At 41.6% G+C, this 21,896-nt stretch overlaps 1 protein-coding gene and 1 pseudogene across 2 annotated transcripts in view; both read right to left on the bottom strand.

Annotated features, from left to right (window-relative positions):
- Positions 1-21,896, bottom strand: part of LOC133574262 (inactive dipeptidyl peptidase 10-like) — a 167,617-nt gene that overhangs the window by 53,070 nt on the left and 92,651 nt on the right. For both annotated transcript variants that reach the window (XM_061926364.1, XM_061926365.1), the window contains exons 12-13: positions 11,563-11,686; positions 11,437-11,475 (exon numbers count right to left, since the gene is read on the bottom strand). In XM_061926364.1, coding sequence (XP_061782348.1) covers positions 11,437-11,475; positions 11,563-11,686 — 163 coding nt within the window. The remainder of the gene's footprint in view (positions 1-11,436; positions 11,476-11,562; positions 11,687-21,896) is intronic.
- On the bottom strand, positions 837-7,699 carry LOC140677449 (uncharacterized; annotated as a pseudogene).

Raw genomic sequence — 21,896 nt, 5'->3', positions numbered from 1 at the left:
AGTACTCCAATTATTACAAGAAACTACAATACTACTACCAGATACTAAAAAAACTACAATTACAATATTCTACTACAACTACTAAAAAAACTAAAATACACTACTAAAATTTTTACTACAACAATAAATTACAATACATTACTACAAATATGTTTTTTCTAAAACTACAATACACTACTACAAAAACTCCAAATACAGGAAACTACAATACACTACTACACGTACTACAAATACAATAAATTACAATAAACTACTACAAGTATGAAGACTTCAAAAAACTACAGTAAATAACTACAAGAAACAACACTAGGCAACTATAAAAAACTACAAGCACTACAACTACAAGAAACTACAAGTACACTACCACAATAACTACCACTACAAAAAACGACAATACATTACTACAAATTCAAGACTTTACACTATACTACTGCAACACAGTCTAATACACATCCACAACTCCTGTAGAACAAACTACAAGTAGTACAAATACAAGAAAATACAATACACTACTACAGCACAACAACTACAAAAACGATAAGTTCACTAATACACTACAATACAATACTACATATGCTTTCTACTACAAGGAACTACGAGTACACTACTGCAAGTACTACAACTACAATACAGTACATTACACTACTACAAGTACTACAACTACAAGAAGCCCCAAGTACACTTCTACAAGAAATATAACTGTAAAAAACTACAATACACTACTACGACACACTATATACAATGCATCAGGAGAGTATTCACACCACTTCACTTTTTCCACATTTTGTTATGTGACAACCCTATTCAAAATGGTATAAATTAATACTTAGGCTAACTTAATCCTTTAAATTCCCTAAGGAACATTGGCCATTGATGAAATTCCTCCATCCCCTTCGGTCTTGTGCCCTCCGCTCCAGTTGTTGCCATGACAGCCCTTGCGCCTTCATCTCCTGCTCTGTGGTTCTTCTCCAGGTGGCTCTAGGCCTTCCTCTCTTCCTCTTGCCTTGCCGGTTCCATGTTAGAGCATGTTTTGTGATTGAGCTATTGTCTCTACGCAGTGTGTGACCAATCCAGTTCCATTTCCTCCTCCTGATTTGTGTTTCTAGTGTGTCTTGTCTAGTGAGGTCCCACAGGTTGGCATTGGAGATGGTGTTAGGTCAGTAGATACCTAGGAGGTGACGGAGGCAGCAGTTGAAGAATGTCTGTATTTTGTTGAGTATGTTGGCGGTGATCTTCCAAGTTTCTGAACTGTAGAGTAGGGTGGATTTGACGTTTGAGTTGAAGATTTGCAGTTTGGTCTTGAGTGATATGTTTTTTGCTTTCCAAATTTTATTTAAAATAATGAATGTGGTCCTTGCTTTTCCAATTCTGGCACTGACATCCTCCTCCGTTCCTCTGTCCACAGCAATAATGCTTCCTAGGTACTGTATGTAAAGGTGGCAACCTGGTCTAACTGGTTATGATCCATGTTTATTGGGGAGTTGTTCTTGTTGTTGATACGCATTAACTTAGTTTTTGATGTGTTGATTTTGAGTCCAAGCGAAGCAGCTGTTGTTTCCAGTTTGCATGATTTCTCCTGCATATGTTGGTGTGTGTGTGCCAAGAGTGCTAAATCATCAGCAAAATCCAGGTCTTCCAACTGCTCGGTCAGGCTCCACTGTACGCCGGTTCGGTTATTGCTTGTTGTTTGTGTCATGGTCCAGTCTATACAGAGGATGGACAGGAAGGGCGAGAGCATGCATCCCTGCCGCATCCCAGTCAGGACCTCGAAGGGCTCTGACAGGCAGCCTTCATGGAGGACACGACACTGCATCCCTCGGTAGGTTTTCTTGATAAGGTTAATCAACTTTGGGGGAATGCCATACTGAGCTATCACTCTCCACAGCATCTCCCGATCCACACTGTCAAAAGCCTTTTCAAAATCAATGAAGTTGACATAGACAGGAGAGTTCCATTCAGTTGACTGTTCAATGATAATCCTGAGTGTGGCTATTTGATCTGCACAGGATCGGTTGTTCCTGAAACCAGCCTGGTTTTCCCTCAGTTTCCCATCGACTGCCTTTTGGATTCTCTCCAGTAGGATGCGATTGAGCTCCTTCCCTGGCAATGAAGCAGCATTATGCTTATGTAGTTCTTTCTTCTTTCACTCCCTGAGGTCTCCTTTCTTGGTAAGGGGGGGGGGGGGGGGGTGTCTATAGAGCAGTTCTCTAAAGTGTCCTGTCCAGCTCTTTAGTTGGTCCTCCTTGGTTGTGAGTAGTAGAAACTTGCCTATGAGTTTTTTTTTTAGTTATGTAAAGTTCTTTGAGATTGTTTTTCCCTGCTGCCTCATCTGCCTGTTGTGCCAAATCCTCAATGAACTTCTTTTTGTCCTTTCTGACACTTTCCTTCACTTCTTTGTTTGCTGCTTCATATTCTTTCTGTGCTGTGGTCTTTGTTCTTCTGGTTTTGCTTCTATTTAGTACCTCCTTTTTTCCCCTTCTCTCACCTACTATTCTTGAACGTTTCCATGGAAAGCCACAGTTTGTTATTTCCCTTTCTTCTCCCAACCACTTCTTGACATGTCTCTTTCCATGTTGTTTTCAGATTATTCCATTTATCCTCCACTGATGTAGGAGTTTCTTGCAGACCTTGTAGTACTTGGAACCGGTTGTGTAGTGTGACTTTGTACAGTTCTGATGTGCCTATATCTTGAAATTGCTGTATGTTGAATTTGACACTTCCTTCTCTATGTGTTGTGCGTTTTAATTTCAGCTGGATTTTTGCTGTAACTAGGTGATGGTCTGATCCAGCGTCAACTCCCCTTTTCACTCTGACTTCCAGCAATAAGCGTCTAAACTTTTGGCTAATGCAGATGTGGTCGATATGGTTTTCTGTTAAATGCTCAGCAGACACCCAGGTTGCTTTATGCGCATCCTCGTGTTGGAAAATTGTCCCACCAATGACCAAGCTGTTGTCTGCACAAGCTGCTGCAAATCTTTCTCCGTTTTCATTCATGGTTCCTAGTCTTTGTCTTCCCATGTTCAATTCATAGCCATTGTTGTTTCCTCCTAACTTTGCGTTCATGTCTCCCATCAGAATCATGATGTCCTTTCCTTTTTTGGTCTCGAGTATGTTATATAGTTGGTTGTAGAAATTATCCTTGATTTCATTGTCTGCATCATTAGTGGGAGAGTAGCATTGTACTACGTGGAGGTTTATTTTATTGTGTGTAGTTTGGAATTTGGCTGTGATAATCCTTGAGCTGACGGGTTCCCAGCTGATGAGGGCCCTCTGTGCCTCTGTGGAGAGCATGAACGCAACTCCCTCTGTGTGTGATGCCAAGTCTTCTGGGTGTCCAGAGTACAGTATGGATTCTCCGCTCGCCAACTTGACCTGCCCTGACTGGAGCCATCTGGTTTCACACAGACCAAGGAGAGATAGTCTGTACCTCCTCATCTCCTCCGCAATAACTGTCTTTTCTGCTGCGTACATAGTTCTCACGTTCCCTGTAGCAATGTTGGTGGGTCGTCTAGTGTTCAGAAGCTTCGGACGCTCTGTCTCCTTGCGGTTTTACATGTACATCGTCATTTGCTCTTTAGTGTGGGGCACTGAAGATGCTTCCTTTCCAAGACGTTGGGGTTTAAAGTTTTTCATCAATGTTTCTGTAGCATAAGATATTTTTACAGGTTTGAGTTGCTAGCCCAAAACCCAACCTTCCACCAGTACTGGCTTCTAGAGTTTTTGGAGTCGGTTGGTTAGTCCCCTTCCTCTAACCTACTGTCCTCCAGGCAATGGATTACAGTCTCATACCCCGGCACGTCTAGCCCAACCAACTCCTGTTACTGTGTAATGAAAGCTGCATTTGAGACGAGCATTTCATACCAGCAGCGCGAGGCAGGAATAAATTAATGGTGTCCTCAAAATTCTACACTCAATACCCCATAATGACAATGTGAAAACATTTTTTTTTAAATGTTTGCAAATGTATTACAAATAACAAAACTAGGAAATCACACATACATACATATTTACAGCCTTTATACTTTGTTGATGCACCTTCGGCAGCAACTACAGCCTCAAGTCTTTTTGAATACGAGCTTGGCACACATATTTTTGGGCAGTTTTTCCCATTCCTCTTTGGCCATTCCTCTTTGCAGCACCTCTCAAGCTCCATCAGGTTGAATGGGAAGCAATGGTTTTCATCCAGGATGTCTGTGTACGTTGCTGCATTCATCTTTCCCTCTGTCCTGACTAGTCTCTTAATTACTGCCTTTGAGAAACATCCGAGCAGCATGATACTGCCACCACCATATTGTGTGATTGTTTAGTTTTTATTTTGTAATAAATTAGCAAAAAATAAAAAATAAAAATACAACTTTTCACATTGTCCTTATGGGTTATTGTAACATTTTGAGAAAAACATTTCTTTTGTTTTTTTTACATTTTGGAATAAGTCTGTAACATAACAAAATGTGAAAAAAGTGAAGCTGTGTGATTACTTTCCGAATGACTCATAATACACGACTACAACTCCTGTACAATAAAGTACAAGTACACTACTACGAGTACAAGAACTTCAAGAAACTACACATACACCACTATAAGTACTACAACTATTAACAAACATGATCTTTTTTAATGCTTGTATTCCAACAAATGATTTCTTCCCAGAAGTGAAAACCATTGGTGGTCAACCAAGCTAAGATGGCTGTTGTACAGCAAGCAGCACGTGCCCTATCGGAGTACACAAGGGGCCTATATATTCCTGCAAAAAACAGATATGAGCAAAAAATCTAACTATGCAATTAAATAGATCCCTATACTTCATCAAAAAAAAAAAGATATGTCTAGTGATAAAGGATAATTTGTTGGTGGAGTTCCCAAAAATATTGAACTATCGTGTGCTCCAGACATCATTCTACACGACAAAACAGATACAAACTTGGAAAGGCATGGAGGTCTACAACTTCTTTGTGTGTGGCTGGGTCAAGGGTATTTTGTATCAAGATTCTCCCGGATAAATATACATCGTTTTTGCTCAGGTAAGGTTGCATTTCATGATTTAACTTTGTATCTACTGCCATTTTGTTGCTTGCCCTTGTTGTTCCAATCACCGTTTCGAGTACGGGTGTTTCCCCCCATCTTTATCAAAATATAACTATAGATGTCAACATTGAGTATGTGCGGAAAGCTTCATTTATGGTCGTTGCCTTTGATAAAAAGTATTTGAGGTTTTGCTCACATTTGATTTATTTTATTTAGACTTGCCGAGTTGGTGCTTGACAGAACACTTGTAGCAAAGGTGTTAAAGAAATACGAATAGTATCAAGATAATACTTAAAAGGGAAATACTAAACATTAAAAGTATAGCAAACAAACATTTAAAGGGGAACTGCACTTTTTTTTGTAATTTTGCCGTTCACAATCTTATATGAACAGAGGTCCCCAAACTACGGCCCATCGGCCGGATCCGGCCCCCCAGCATCCAAAATCCGGCCCACGGGAAGTCCCAAGTAAAATGTTTAAATTTTTTTTTTAATTTTTTAATTTTACATTTAATTTTTTTATTTTTTAATCTTTCCTTTCTAATCCATTTTCTACCGCTTGTTACTCTTGGTGTCTCCTAGCCACTCAGGCAAATCATATTGTCTAAAAATGAATTTTCCCATCGATAACGTGACAATGTTGAACATCAATGTTAATTGATGTTAAATGACAAAACGGATTATAAAGACAATGTAAATATGTATATATACACACACACACACATATACACACACACATATATATATATATATATATATATATATGTATATATATATATATATATACACATACATATACACAGCCTGGCCCCCGGCCACATTTTTTTAACCCAATGCGGCCCCTGAGTCAAAAAGTTTGGGGACCCCTGATTATGAAAGACATGACAACGGATGGATTTTTTTTTTTATGTATTCTAAATATTAATTACATTCGATCTAAAGTTCTTCTTACAGGGAAGCCTATGGGAGCCATTAAATTCTGCCTATAGAGCCCCTTAAAAAAACATCCAAATACTTCCATTAGGGTTTTATATACATAATGTAAGCATATATGTAATGTAGTAATGGGCACATTTATAATGACATTTAATATTTACATATTTTGATCATTTTAAGCATTCATTTTAAAAACGCATCACGACGATTGCTTTTTTTTTTTCTTCATCATTGATTTTTGCTCACTGCAGACTTTATGAGAGCAAACAAACATAACAAAACATCACTTACCGTGCAAGGTAGGATGCCGACTGCTAGGATGTTCATATATTCCGATTTTGATGAAAAATGTCTCATAATCTTTGCATAGAAACGAGATGAGGGGCTCGGAGGTAACAAGCGCTTTTTGTGTTTTTCTCACCAGTTCCAGATCATATATGGCTGTGTCCCAACTCGTCGGATTACCTATTCAGATGTCTTCTGTACAGGTAAGATGCATGATTTATGATCTACAATAAACTTACAGGCAGCAAGTTAGCGAGGAAGCAGAAGACCAGTTGATGATGTCAACATTAGGGACACAAGCTTATGATCACAGTGCCACTATAAATAGTTTGTCTGCGTGAGTGCTTATAATAACAATGTGTGTTAGCGGGCCTTGCTCGCAGGGTGTAGTGATGCGTCTAGTGCAGCATGCTAGAGAGACGTTGCATGTAGGGATGCATGTGACGCATAGTTCCTGCCGCTGACCGACCCAGCTGGGTACAGGAAGCCGAGTGTGTAAGCCTTCCGAGGTCAATACATAGCCTCTCCTTCACCAAGACCCCTCACCTTGCCTCCACGTGGCAGCACACGGTAACTGGAGTCTCACGACTTCAGGCTAGAAGGTAGGGGATCGACCCGCTGCCTTGCGGGTAAGTCCAGGAAGACAAGGGCTAGGGGAGCACACCCTGAGAGAAAAGCACCGTGATGGAAGCACACGTAGGCGGGCCACGACAGACTGAGGGTTCCGGAGGCCTCCTGCAGCTATGAAGAGGTGATGGTTGTCCTGGGTTTCCCCCTTGCCTCTAGGCTCCATCTCTTTGTGGCGAAGATAGTGCGGCTGCGAACTGTGCACCCCCAGAAGCACTTAAAACGTATCACCGCACAGGTCTCTGCTTCTAACCTTGGTGGATCCAGAACAGCAATTGGATTCTGAAGCACAAAGTCTGACGGCGTCAGGTGTCTGATAACGGGGGCAGGTTAGAATGAACTGGGAGATTCTAGTTAGATCCCTGTATGTCAGCGATACAGGGCTATAATGGTCGCTATCAGCTGGGAATTGAGTGGCAGCTGATTTCGGCAGACCCCTGTATGACTGAGCAGCCCTATTTAGGAGCCACACTGCTCACCCCAAAGTTGGGGGAAGGCCTAGAAAAGGTGGCCTAAACATTGCCCACTCTTCACACCCCGGGTAGGATACCGCACCTACCGGGGCATTCCACTACCGCGGTCGAAAAACAAAAAATAAACAAGTTCCCCTGACATTGGCTACATGGAACATTAGAACCCTCCTGGACAACAACCCTGACAGGCCGCAAAGAAGAACTGCGGTTGTTGCTGCTGAGCTCAGACGTTATGGAATTGACATTGCCGCCTTGAGTGAGACCAGACTTCTGGATGAGGGATCCCTAAAGGAAGAAGGCCAGGGTTATACCTTTTTCTGGAAGGGTTACCCTACAGAAGGTCCGCATCACCATGGTGTTGGTTTGGCAATAAAAAACAGCCTGCTACCCAGTTTCACTGAAACACCTACTGGCATAAGTGAAAGACTCATGTCTGTCCGTATTCCCCTTGCAAAACACCACTACGCAACTCTTCTCAGTGCCTAAGAGCCAACTTTACCATCCGAGAATGAGGCAAAGGACCGTTTCTACCAGGAACTAGATGAGGCCCTACAGCGCATCTCTAGCAGTGACAAAATCCTCCTGCTTGGTGATTTTAATGCCAGAGTGGGGAAAAACCACCTCATATGGAAAGGAGTGATTGGGAAGCATGGTATCGGGAAGGTCAACAGCAATGTCATGAGGCTACTCAGTCTCTGTGCTGAGCATGACCTGACAATCACCAACACAATCTTCCAACAGAAAAATAAACACAAGGCTTTCTGGATGCACCCACGATCCAAGCAATGGCATCTGCTGGATTACGTCATCGTGAGACGCAAGGACACCAAGGACGTGCACATCACCCGTGCAATGCGAGGTGCTGACTGCTGGACTGACCACCGCATGATTATCTCCAAGTTGCGAGCGTCAGTACGTACCCCTGTTTGTCTCCGAAAAACTGGAAAGAAGCGGTTGGACTGTGCCCGGTTTGAAGCAGACGAGGCCCGGAACAGCCTTCGATCCTCCATTGCAAGGAAGCTGCAGGAAATTGACCCCTTCCTGAGCCCTGAAGGCAGTGTTGATGACAACTGGACCTGCCTTAGCTCAAAGCTCTATGAGGCTGCAGCCGAGTCTATTGGCTACCGCCGTAGGAAGCACCAGGACTGGTTCGACGAAAAAACTCAGAATCCATCAGAACCATACTGGACACCATGCACAAGGCCCATAACGCAGCCCTGAACAACCCTACATCTGTCAGGCTAAAGCAGCACTGGAGAACATCAAGGAAGGAGGTACAGTCTGTCTTACGAAAACTGAAAAATGACTGGTGGACTGACAAGGCTCAAGAAATCGAACATTTTGCAGTGAAGAACGACATGCACAACTTCTATAATGCTGTGAAAACCATCCATGGCCCCAGGAAATCCTCTCTTTCACCTGTGAAGTCGGCTGATGGCTCAACCCTCATAAAGGACCAGAAACAAGTTGTGGATAGATGGGCGGAACATTTCCAGACACTTTTAAACCAAACTGCCACCCCTGATCTGGCAGTGCTGGATGAGCTGCCCAGCTACCCAACTATTGAAGAACTGGATCTTCCACCAACCTTCTCTGAAGTCCTGGCTGCAATTAGGTCACTTAAGAACAACAAGACCCCTGGCCCGGATGGCATCCCTGCAGAGATCCTTAAACAGGGAGGCTATCTCTGTACCAGAGCAATTTTCCACTATATTGCTGATATATGGAAGCGCAGAGCATTCCCCCAACAATGGCGGGATGCAAATGTTGTAACCATATATAAAGGGAAGGGTGAGAAGTCTGTCTGTGGCAATAGTAGAGGAATATCCCTCCTGTCTGCTGCTGGCAAGGTTCTTGCCAAAGTGATGCTGTCAAGACTCATACAGAGCATAACAGAACACCTGTTGCCTGAGTCTCAATGTGGCTTCAGGAAAAATCGCAGCACTGTGGACATGATTTTCACAACACGCCAGCTACAAGAGAAGTGTCGGGAGCAACATCAAGATCTATACATGGCGTTTGTGGACCTGCGGTCCTTCTCAGGGTTGGTTGCCTGCGGAAGTTTGTAAACATCTTGCAAAGTTTCCACAAGGGGATGATGGCTCAGGTAACAACAGGAGGACATGAGTCTAGGCCTTTCAAGGTATCCACAGGTGTCAGACAGGGTTGTGTACTTGCACCTGTACTATTCAACATCTTCTTCATGAGTGTCACCTGGCTACTGCACAAAGAAGTTGAGGGAAGCAGTGGTGTGCTGGGGATTAAAGGGTGGATGGAAGCTTATTTAACATCAGAAGGCTGCAGGCGGCTACCAAGGTTTAAACTGTGAACATTGTGGAATTACAGTATGCTGATGATTGTGCCTTTGTGGCACATACATCAGAGGCTCTGCAGGCGACGCTAACAGCTGCTGTGAAGGCCTATAGTAGACTGGGTCTCACTGTGAACACTGTAAAGACGGAGGTACTGTGCCAGTGGAAATCCCCTCCGCCAACTCGACCACCATTACCTGTCTTTAACATCGATGACAAGACCCTAGCAATAGTCCCAGACTTCAAATATCTTGGGAGCATCCTCTCCGAAAACTGCAGCATGGACAATGATGTTCAAAATCGAATAAGATCTGTCTCAGCCTCCTTTAGTAGACTGCGTAAGAGGGTGTATGTGAACAAAGACCTCAGCATACGTACCAAGGTGGCAGTTTACCGAGCCATCTGTGTCTGCACACTATTGTATGGATGTGAAGCTTTGACCCTGTATCGCCGCCACATCCAACAGCTGGAGAACTTTCACATCAAGTGTCTCCAGCGGATCCTTGGGCTGACATGGCGTGATCGTGTGCCACACACGGAAGTCCTGAGTAAAACTGGTACCAAGAGCATGGAGGCCACTTTTCTCCAGTACCAACTGCGATGGGCCGGCCACACCATCAGAATGCCAGTTGATAGACTTCCCCGACAACTGCTATATGGTCAACTTCATCATGGCCAGAGATCTGCAGGAGGCCAAAAGCGGAGGTATAAGGACTAACTGAAAAGAACTCTCAAGAGGTGTGGAATACAGCACACACAGCTGGAAAGCTCTGCCTCAGATCGCCCTCTCTGGAGGCAACTCTGCGATGCAGGCCTTCAACATTTTGAAGAGGAGAGAAGCGCAGCGAGGGAAGGGAAACGCCAGAGGAGGAAGATGGGCCCTGCAGCCAAGACCACAACAAACACTAACTTCATATGCCCCCATTGCAATAGACCATGTGGCTCTCGTATTGGACTTTTTAGTCACCTCAAAACTCACCAATAGAAGAAGTTGAAGTCATCATCGGATACGATGGACTACCATAAGTAATAACAATATCACTAATACTTGGTTAGTATTCAAGTCACAAAATGTTAATGGAGTATTGTTGCCGCTTTTTGAAAGGTTATTTATTGGATTTTATGGGCGAAATAGTGGAGCTCCCATTAGCTCTGCTTTGAGTGGATTCTTATTTATATTTATTTAATATTTAAAATGCATTAAAAAAAAATCCATCCATCGTCATGTCTTTCATAATGATTGTGAATGATAGCTCCCCTTTAATGGAGTGATCGCTGCAAACTTGTGCATTCTTCGGCTCTGCTCCGTCGCACTGTGTGGTATTTTTGTTGTCATCTTTCATAAAATCTTGCACTCTTCCGCCATTCTTGATTACCTCTCCAGGAACTCTGAAGTAACGTTAATCCTTTTCGCAATGTAAACGGTTCGTACAGCATAGAACAACGCAAGCGTAGGACATTTTTCTTCGAGAAAGGTTAAATGGCGCCTAGTGCCAATTGAGAACAGACACTGGCTTGACTACCACACACATTCAATGAGCCGGACTAGAGTGATGACTACGTGATGTCATTTTGAATCCAAGCAATCCCAAGCATTAAATTAAAAATTGTACTGGAATCAAATCCTTACCAATTTATGACCTTATTTCTGTATGTTTATTTTTACATTCTGTGAAAATACAGTAAAAATGTACAATTCATGTTTTTGTAAACTTATGAAATAATGATGATGAAATATTTATTTTTTTAAGTTTTGTTTTCATTTGATGTTCTTCTTACCTGACGATCCAGCCACTTGTCTGACATCATCACATGTCCCTGAAATGAGGAGAGCAGCTTTATTGCAACCTTTTCATACACTAATAGTACATGCATGATGACTCTTCAATTTGCAGAAAAGTGTACCTTTGCGCAGGTATTGGTGATTACATTACAGAGGGAAAGAATGGACATGTTCTGTGCCCGGGTCACCCAGCGCACAGCTAGCTTGTCTGCCGTCACCCATTTCACCATGGTGATGTAGTATTCACTACGAAGAACAAAAGTAAATGTAAAAGAAAATACAACATGAGCAATTCTATCCAATCAGTGCCATTTGTGCTCCTAATTAATACAATTTAGAAATATGCAGTATAACATTTTGTGTAATGTTATGATATATATTGTTTACACAATAATCTATTTTTTACATATTTGTGTTAGTTTTTATCACAACTGTACTGTCGCGGGGGGCTGGAGCCTATCCCAGCTGCATTCGGGCGCAAGACGGGGTACACCCTGGACAAGTCACCACCTCATTGAAGGCCAATTTTATTTAAAAATGGGCACTTTAGTTCCCGGGTTTTCACTCACTCCTGTTACCCTCGATCCCCTCTGAAAAATGTAGAACATGTCACAAGTCGCAGAACATGTCACAAGTCGCAGGAAGTTGCTTCATTCACATCCTCTGCAAATGAAAAACAAAAGTACAGTGCATCCAGAAAGTATTCACAGCGCTTCACATCTTCCATATTGTGTTATGTTACAGCCTTATTTCAAAATGGTTTAAATACATTTTTGTCCTCCTAATTCTACACACAATACTCCATAATGACGATGTGACCAGGTAAATTGCGGTAAATTCAGTTGGTTGGACATGATGTCTTTATATAAGGTCCCACACTTGACAGTGCATGGCAGAGCACAAACCAAAAATGACATCAAAGGAACTGTCTGTAGACCTCTGAGACAGGATTGTCATGAGGCACAAATCTGGGGAGGAGTACAAAAAATATCTGCTGCCTTGAAGGTCCCAATAAGCACAGTGGCCTCCATCATTTACAAATGGAAGACGTTTTGAACCACCAGGACTCTTCCTTGAGCTGGCCGGCTGTCTAAACTGGGTGATTGGGTGAGAAGGGCCCCAGTCGGTTGTGATGGTCACTCTGTCAGAGCTACAGCAGTCCTCTGTGGAGAAGAACATCTATTTCTGCAGCAATCCAGCAAATCAGACTTGTATGGTAGCTTGGCCAGACAGAAACCGTGGCCACCTGTCTTAACTGGGTGATTGGATGAGAAGCACAGTGGCCCATATTTATAGGACAACTCTGTAAATATTCTTGAGTTGCTCAGTCAGAGCCCAGACTGAATCCAGTTAAACATACAACAAATCTGAAAATGGCTGTGCACCGACACTTCCCATCCAACCTGATGGAGTTTGAGAGGTGCTACAAAAAGTAATGGGAGAAACTGCCCAAAGATAGATGTGCCAAGCTTCTGGCAACGTATTAAAAAATACTTGAGGCTGTAGTTGCTGCCGAAGGTGCATCAACATACTTGCCAACCTTGAGACCTCCGATTTCGGGAGGTGGGGGGGGGCGTGGTTGGGGCGGGGGCGTGGAGTATATAAGACGGGAGGAGTATATTTACAGCTAGAATTCACCAAGTCAAGTATTTCATATATATACCGTATTTTCCGCACCATAAGGCGCCCTGGGTTAAAAGCCGCGCCTTCAATGAACGGCATATTTCAAAACTTTGTCCACCTATAAGCCGCCCGGTGTTGTAAGCCGCATCTAACTGCGCTAAAGGAATGTCAAAAAAAACAGTCAGATAGGTCAGTCAAACTTTAATAATATATTAAAAACCAGCGTTCTAACAACTCTGTTCACTCCCAAAATGTACGCAAATGTGCAATCACAAACATAGTAAAATTCAAAATAGTGCAGAGCAATAGCAACATAATGTTGCTCGAACGTTAATGTCACAACACACAAAATAAACATAACGCTCACTTTCTGAAGTTATTCTTCATTCATAAATCCCTCGAATTATTCTCCTTCGTTGTCCGAATTGAAAAGTTGGGCGAATGTGGGATCCAAAATGTCGTCTGGCGCTGTCTCCCTGCCTCCCTGTCTTGGTGAACGTCACGTGTGTTCGCCTTCTGTCATCCACTGTTCCCACGCAGTTAGCAGTCTAGCTTGGAATGCCCTGTTGACACCAATATCTAGCGGCTGGAGGTCTTTTGTCAATCCACCCGGAATGACGGCGAGTATTGAATTAAGCGCGTAAGCGTGTCTCTTAATGTGATGTTATGAGCTAGCAAATATAACAACTACACTACCCAGCATGCAACGATAGTGACGAGCATGCGCGGTAGCCCTGAGAAGCGTTGTTGTATGCTGGGAGTTAGAATGTGGTTATGAGCACGCTGTGAGTAAACGTTGAGAACTCAGTTAACACGCCTCGTCTGCATTATTTATAATTAGACAGACAACACACTTAATAGGAGCCATTTTGGGGTCTTTACATAAACACACAAATGGAAATGAAACGTCACATATCCCAGCATGCACCGCGCGCTTCTTCTACGGGGAAAAAAGATGGCGGCTGTTTACCGAAGTTGCGAGACCGAAACTTTATGAAAATGAATCTTAATATTTATCCATATATAAAGCGCACCGGGTTATAAGGCGCACTGTCAGCTTTTGAGAAAATTTGTGGTTTTTAGGTGCGCCTTATAGTGCGGAAAATACGGTATATATATATATATATATATATATATATATATATATATATATATATATATAGATATATATATATATATAAGAAATACTTGACTTTCAGTGAATTCTAGCTATATATATATATATATATATATATATATATATATATATATATATATATATATATATATAATTATTTTATATATAGATATATATATAAATAAGAGAAATACTTGAATTTCAGTGTTCATTTATTTACACATATACACACACATAACACTCATCTACTCATTCTTGAGTTAAGGGTTGAATTGTCCATCCTCGTTCTATTCTCTGTCACTATTTTTCTAACCATGCTGAACACCCTCTCTGATGATACATTCTGCTTCGTCTCCAGTTTTGCACTGCACTCTCTAAAAGCCCTAGATGTTATTGTCACATATGCATGTACAGTAGATGGCAGTATTGTCCTGTTTAAGAGTGTCACAACATTGCTGTTTACGGCAGACAAACTGCTTTACGGTAGACGAAAACGTGACTGCTGTTGTTGTGTGTTGTTGCTGCGCTGGGAGGACGTTAATGAAACTGCCTAACAATAAACCCACATAAGAAACCAAGAACTCGCCCTCGATCATTCTACAGTTATAAAGTGATTGGGCAGGCACGTGGGAAAGCGGACGTGAAAACAGGTTGTCGACACGTCACTCAGGTCCGCCTGAATTTCGGGAGATTTTCGGGAAAAAATTTGTCCCGGGAGGTTTTCGGGAGAGGCGCTGAATTTCGGGAGTCTCCCGGAAAATCCGGGAGGGTTGGCAAGTATGTGCATCAACGAAGTATTGATCAAAGGCTGTGAATACTTATGTACATGTGATTTCTTCAAAATTATTTTCACATTGTCATTATTGGGTTTTGTGTGCACAATATATCTACAAAACCCAAAACCAGTGAGGTTGGCACGTTGTGTAATTCGTAAATAAAAACAGAATACAATGAGTTGCAAATCCTTTTCAACTTATATTCAATTGAATACACTGCAAAGACAAGATATTTAATGTTTGAACTTAGAAACAACAATTTTTTGGCAAATAATTATTAACTTACAATTTAATGGCAGCAACACAATGCAAAAAAGCTGGCACAGGGGCATTTATACCACTGTGTTACATGACCTTTCCTTTTAACTATACTCAGTTAACGTTTGGGAACTGAGGAGACCAATTTTTGAAGCTTTTCAATTATTCCCATTCTTGCTTAATGTACAGCTTATGTCAGGGATGTCAAACTCAAATACAGAGTGGGCCAAAATTTTAAACTGAACAAAGCCGCGGGCCAAGATTGAACAAATTAACCTTTTAATAGGGACCCAAACAAGTTTTGCATTGAATATTGAACAAGCAAGGCTTATATAACTTTATAGTGACATTCAAAATCAAGTTTCAAATAATAATAATAATAATTAAAAAATATCAATGGCATATCAAATACAATTTAAATAAAAATTGAATGCCTCTTTTCTATTTGCAGCCTTCTGAGGTAAATATCAACATTAACTTTTTCCACAGGCTAATAAATTTGAAAATAAAATAACCTACCATTCAGGACTTTAAACTGCTCAGTTTGCAACACTGATCTAATCTGATGTGCCCAAGCCAGATACCTGCCATCTTTTCTTGGATGCTAGTTCATTAATGTCGGGGCTCAGGCTTTGAGCTGAGACAACCTTCATTATCGAGCGAAGGTGTTCATCAGTCATTATATCTCATAGTCCACCCGGACCACAGTCTTGGGGGCGTGCTTTAAAGGCATTGCCTTTAACGTCCTCTACGAGCTGTCGTCACGTCCGCTTTCCATCCATTCTAACAATGTGCCGGCCCATTCACAAGATATGTGCGGCTTCAGTACGCACACACACGTGAATGCAACGCATACTTGATCATTAGCGATACAAGTTACACTAAGGGTGGCCGTATAAACAACTTTAACACTGTTAGAAATATACGCCACACTGTGAATCCACACCAAACAAGAATGACAAACACATTTCGGGAGAACATCCGCACCGTAACACAACATAAACACAACAGAACAAATACCCAAAACCCTTTGCAGCACTAACTCTTCTGGGACGCTACAAAATACACCCCCCGCTACCACCAAACACAAACACTTTGTAGCTAACTGTTACCGGGAGGGCATTCCATAGTACTGGAGCCCGAATAGAAAACGCTCTATAGCCCGCTGACTTTTTTTGGGCTCCGGGAATTACTAATAAACCGGAGTTCTTTGAACGCAGATTTCTTGCCGGGACATGTGGTACAATACAATCGGCAAGATAGGCTGGAGCTAGACCGTGTAGTATTTTATACGTAAGTAGTAAAACCTTAAAGTCACATCTTAAGTGCACAGGAAACCAGTGCAGGTGAGCCAGTATACGGTAGGCGTAATATGATCAAACTTTCTTGTTCTTGTCAAAAGTCTAGCAGCCGCATTTTGTGCCAACTGTAATCTTTTAATGCTAGACATAGGGAGACCCGAAAATAATACGTTACAGTAATCGAGACGAGACGTAACGAACACATGAATAATGATCTCAGCGTCGCTAGTGGATAAAATAGAACGAATTTTAGCGATATTACGGAGATGAAAGAAGGCCGTTTTAGTAACACTCTTAATGTGTGACTCAAACGAGAGAGTTGGGTCGAAGATAATACCCAGATTATTTACAGAGTCGCCTTGTGTAATAGTTTAGTTGTCAAATGTTAAGGTGGTATTATTAAATAGGTGTCGGTGTCTAGCAGGACCGATAATCAACATTTACGTTTTCTTAGCGTTAAGTTGCAAAAAGTTAGTTTCATTAAGACACGCAAGTCAAGGTGACAAGCAGATATGAAAGTCCATCCATCCATCCATTGTCTACCTTTAATCCCTTCGGGGTCACGGGGGGCGCTGGAGCCTATCTCAGCTACAATCGAGCGGAAGGCGGCGTACACCCTGGACAAGTCGCCACCTCATCACAGGGCCAACACAGATAGACAGACAACATTCACACTCACATTCACACACTAGGGCCAATTCAGTGTTGCCAATCAACCTATCCCCAGGTGCATGTTTTGCATTGTTTGGTTGTCAAATGTTAAGGTGGTATTATTAAATAGATGTCGGTGTCTCGCAGGACCGATAATCAGCATTTCCGTTTTCTTGGCGTTGAGTTGCAAAAAGTTAGCGAACATGCATTGTTTAATTTCATGAAGACACGCCTTCAGCTGACTACAATCCGGCGTGTTGGTCAGCTTTAGAGGCATGTAGAGTTGGGTGTCATCAGCATAACAGTGAAAGCTAACACCGTTTTCGCGTATGATGCGGCAGCATGTAGATGCTAAAGAGTGCAGGGCCAAGACCCGAACCCTGGGGAACTCCGCACGTTACCTTAACATAGTCCGATGTCACATTGTTATGGGAGACGCACTGCATCCTGTCAGTAAGATAAGAGTTAAACCAAGACAAGGCTAAGTCTGACATACCAATACGTGTTTTGATACGCTCTAATACAATATTATGATCGACGGTATTGAAAGCAGCGCTAAAATCAAGGAGCAGCGACATGGATGACGCATCAGAATCCATCGTTAGCAGTAGATCATTAGTCATTTTTGCGAGGGCTGTCTCCGTAGAGTGATTTGCCCTGAAACCGGATTGAAAGGGTTCACAGAGATTGTTAGACACCAAGTGTTCATTTAGCTGCTGTGCAACAATCTTTTCGAGGATTTTCGAAATAAACGGAAGGTGGGACACTGGTCGGTTGATTACCATGAGGTCAGGATCGAGGTTAGGTCTTTTGAGCAGAGGATGAATAACCGCTTTTTTGAATGCTAGGGGAACAGTGCCAGAGGAAAGTGATACGTTTATATTATTTAGCACTGATGGTCCTAATAACACAAACAGTTCCTTGATAAGTTTCCCAGGAAGTGGGTCAAGTAAACATGTTGTTTGTTTTATCCCACTTACACGCCGTAATAATTCCTCTAATGTTATTTCATCAAAAAGAGAGAGACTATTTTGGAGGGCAGTATCCGTCGTATTTACAGTCGTATCTGTGTTAATATAAACCAGTTGTAGCTGGGATGCGTTGTCTTTAATCTCCTTTCTAATGAGTTAAATTTTCTTATTAAAGAAATTCATAAAGTCATCTGCCGAGAGGGTGGAGCTACTGGGAGGAGTCCCTTGTTAGGTTAGCCTCAAGGGCCGAGTGAAATTACACGGCGGGCCAAAACGCGGGCCAGAGTTTAACACCCATGGCTTAAGGGTGTACGTTGTGGTATTTTAGCCTTTATATTGCGCCACACATTTTCAATGGGAGACACGTCTGGACTACAGGCAGGCCAGTCTCGTACCCACATTATTTTACTATGAAGCCACACTGTTGTGACACGTGGCCTGGCATTGTCTTGCTGAAATAAGCAGGGGCGTCCATGATAACATTGCTTGGATGGTACTATATGTTGCTCCAAAACCTGCATGTACCTTTCAGCATTAATGGTGCCTTCACAAATGTGTAAGTTACCCATGCCTTGGGCACTAATACACCCCCATACCATCTCAGATGCTGGCTTTTGAACTTTGCGCCTATAACATGGTTCTATTCTTCTTTGTTCAGGATTACACAACGTCCACCGTTTCCAAAATCAATTTAAAATGAGGACTCGTCAGACCACAGAAGACTTTTCCACTTTGCATCAGTCCATCTTAGATGAGCTCGGGCGCAGCAAAGTCGGCGGCGTTTCTGGGTGTTGTTGATAAATGGCTTTCACTTTGCATAGATGTAGCGACGAACTGTAGTTACTGACAGTGGTTTTCTGAAGTGTTCCTGAGCCCATGGGGTGATATCCTTTACAGACTGATGTCGGTTTTTAATGCTGTACTGCCTGAGGGATCGAAGGTCCGTAATATCATCGCTTACGTGCAGTGATTTCTCCAGATTCTATGAAACTTTTGATGATAATACGGACCATAGATGGTGAGATCCCTAAATTCCTTGCAAAAGCTCGTTGAGAAATGTTGTTCTTAAACTGTTCGACAATATGCTCACACATTTGTTCACAAAGTGGTGACCCTCGCCCCATCCTTGTTTGTGAATGATTGAGCATTTCATGGAAGCTGCTTTTATACCCAATCATGGCACCCACCTGTTCCCAATTAGCCTGTTCACCTGTGGGATGTTCCAAATAAGTGTTTGATGAGCATACCTCAACTTTCTCAGTCTTTTTGCCACTTGTACCAGCTTTTTTGAAACATGTTGCAGGCATCAAACTCCAAATGAGATAATATTTGAAAAAAATAACAACGTGTTCCCAGTTTGAACGTTAAGTATCTTGTCTTTGCAGTCTATTCAATTGAATATAGGTTGAAAAGAATTTGCAAATCATTGTATTTTGTTTGTATTTACGATTTACACAACGTGCCAACTTTACTGGTTTTGGGGTTTGTATATTTTAGGGTTGTCTCAAAACCAAATATATTTAGATACTTTTCTAAAGGGGCCACAAAAAATGGCATTATTGGCTTTATTTTAACAAAAAATCTTAGATTACATTAAACATATGTTTTTTTTATTGCAATTGAAGAACAATTATGTCTTTAAATAAATACTCCACAACTTGTCCTTTAGTAGTAAGTAAACAAACAAAGGTTCCTAATTTGGCAGCTGACATATGCAGTAACATATTTTGTCATTTATCATTCTATTATTTTGTGAAAATTATGAGGTACAAGCTGTAAAAATGTATTATTAATCTACTTGTTCATTTACTGTTAATATCTGTTTACTTTCTGCTTTAACATGTTCTATCTACACTTCCGTTCAAATGTAATAATCAATTATTATTCTGTTGTTTGATACTTTACATTAGTTTTGGATGATACCACAAAGTTAGGTACCGATCCGATACCAAGTAGTTACAGGATCATACATTGGTCATTTTGTTTTATTTTATTTTATTTTTTTCCAAGATGGCGCCGTTGTAGTGGCTGCTGTTGGCAGGAGCTCTGTGCTCTTGCGTCATCCTTTTGTGTTTCCCTCTTGTTTTCATGTGTTATTATTTATTTATATATATATATATATATATATATATATATATATATATATATATATATATATATATATATATATTTATTATTTTTTTAAATTATATACATATATATATGTATATATATATATATATATATATATATATATATATATATATATATATATATATATATATATATATATATATATAATTTTTTAAAATATTTTTTGGGCCTTTTTGTTCGGGACCCTTTGGGACTGTGTGACAAGGGGTGGCACTTTCGTGACTTCTGCGGTGCTTTTTTGTGGAATTCTGGATCCGCCTCCCAGGAGCCTTTTGGCCATGGAGACCAGCTGCTGGGTCTCTGCCACACCAGAGTCCGTTTGGAGAGACTGGAGGAGATGCAGATGACGGTGTCTTGGCTGAATGAGCAGGTATCAGACACCTCAGTCTCCTTAGACGCATCCTCGCTCATCCATGCGGACTGGACACTGGCCGAGTTAATGGGCGGCCGAGGGTGGAGTCGGCTCTCTTGGTTGCTTTATTGGGTCTGCCCTTGTCTCTGGCCATGCTCCCTCCACCCCAGCAGACGATGGCGGGAACACTGCAGAGGCCACCACAGTGTATATGTTTCTTTTACTTTTTTATTCATAGCTGTATGTGGAAGTGGCTGGTTGCATCAGCTCTGCTCTTTTAATGTCTTTAATGTCCTTTGTGTTCTTTGATGTTTGATGTTTCCCTCTTACTGTAAGAGGGATGTGTGCTATGGCTATGAGTTGTTTTTTTCCCTTGGCCTCAGTCTAGACCCCTTCTCCAGGAGCCCAGGCTTTGACCGATTTTTTTTTCTCAACCCCCCCCCAATTGTTTACCTGTATCTCACAATCTTTGAAAGGGGCGCTGGAAGTTGGCAGACCCGTCAGCGATCCTGTTCTGTCTCCCTGTAATGTTTGTCTGCTCCTGAATGGGATTGTGCTAACAATTTTAATTTCCCCTCGGGTATTAATGAAGTATTTCTGATTCTGATTCTGACTCTGATAATTTAAGTTCTCATGTGTCCATGGACATATTTCCTGAGTTTATGAATATAATATTTATTTTTTTTAAAAGGCAAAAAGATTTTGTGACGATAAAAAATATCGATGTAATCATAGTAGTATCGAATAGATACGCTCTTGTACTTGATATCATTACAGTGGATGTCAGGTGTGGATCCACCCATGGCATTTGTTTACATTGTGACGCCGGTGAGCTATCGTATCCTCCTACGGTGTTTAGTGAAGCATGTTTAGATATTCCTCGTCCTGCAGGAAGGATACTTGTAAGAAACTCACTTTATTTGTCGCCATGGAGGCGAGGATTAGTGGTTTAAAAGTAGCTAAAACACTGCCGATTGGGGATGGACATTAGCCGCTCACTAGCTAGCCATGTCTTAAAGCATCTCATCCTGAGGGCGTTTCAGTGTTATAGCTTCACCTTTATCGTTAGTTTTTAAGCCAAAATGCATCCGTTCTCCCTTTTCTGTTTACACACTGTGTCTGCTTATAAGTACGTCGTGTGTGTGTGTGCTGCCTAACATGCTCCTATGGCGAACCGGTATTTTTCAAACATAGTACTGTTTTTTGATTCATTTGTACCAGGATACTATACTAGTACCGGTATACAACCCTAGTATATATATATATATATATAT

This window comes from Nerophis lumbriciformis, linkage group LG31 (assembly GCF_033978685.3).
Source record: "Nerophis lumbriciformis linkage group LG31, RoL_Nlum_v2.1, whole genome shotgun sequence".
Taxonomy (NCBI): Eukaryota; Metazoa; Chordata; class Actinopteri; order Syngnathiformes; family Syngnathidae; genus Nerophis; species Nerophis lumbriciformis.
The sequence above is the reverse complement of the archived record's forward strand: the minus strand, read 5'-3'. Positions and strand labels throughout refer to the sequence as shown.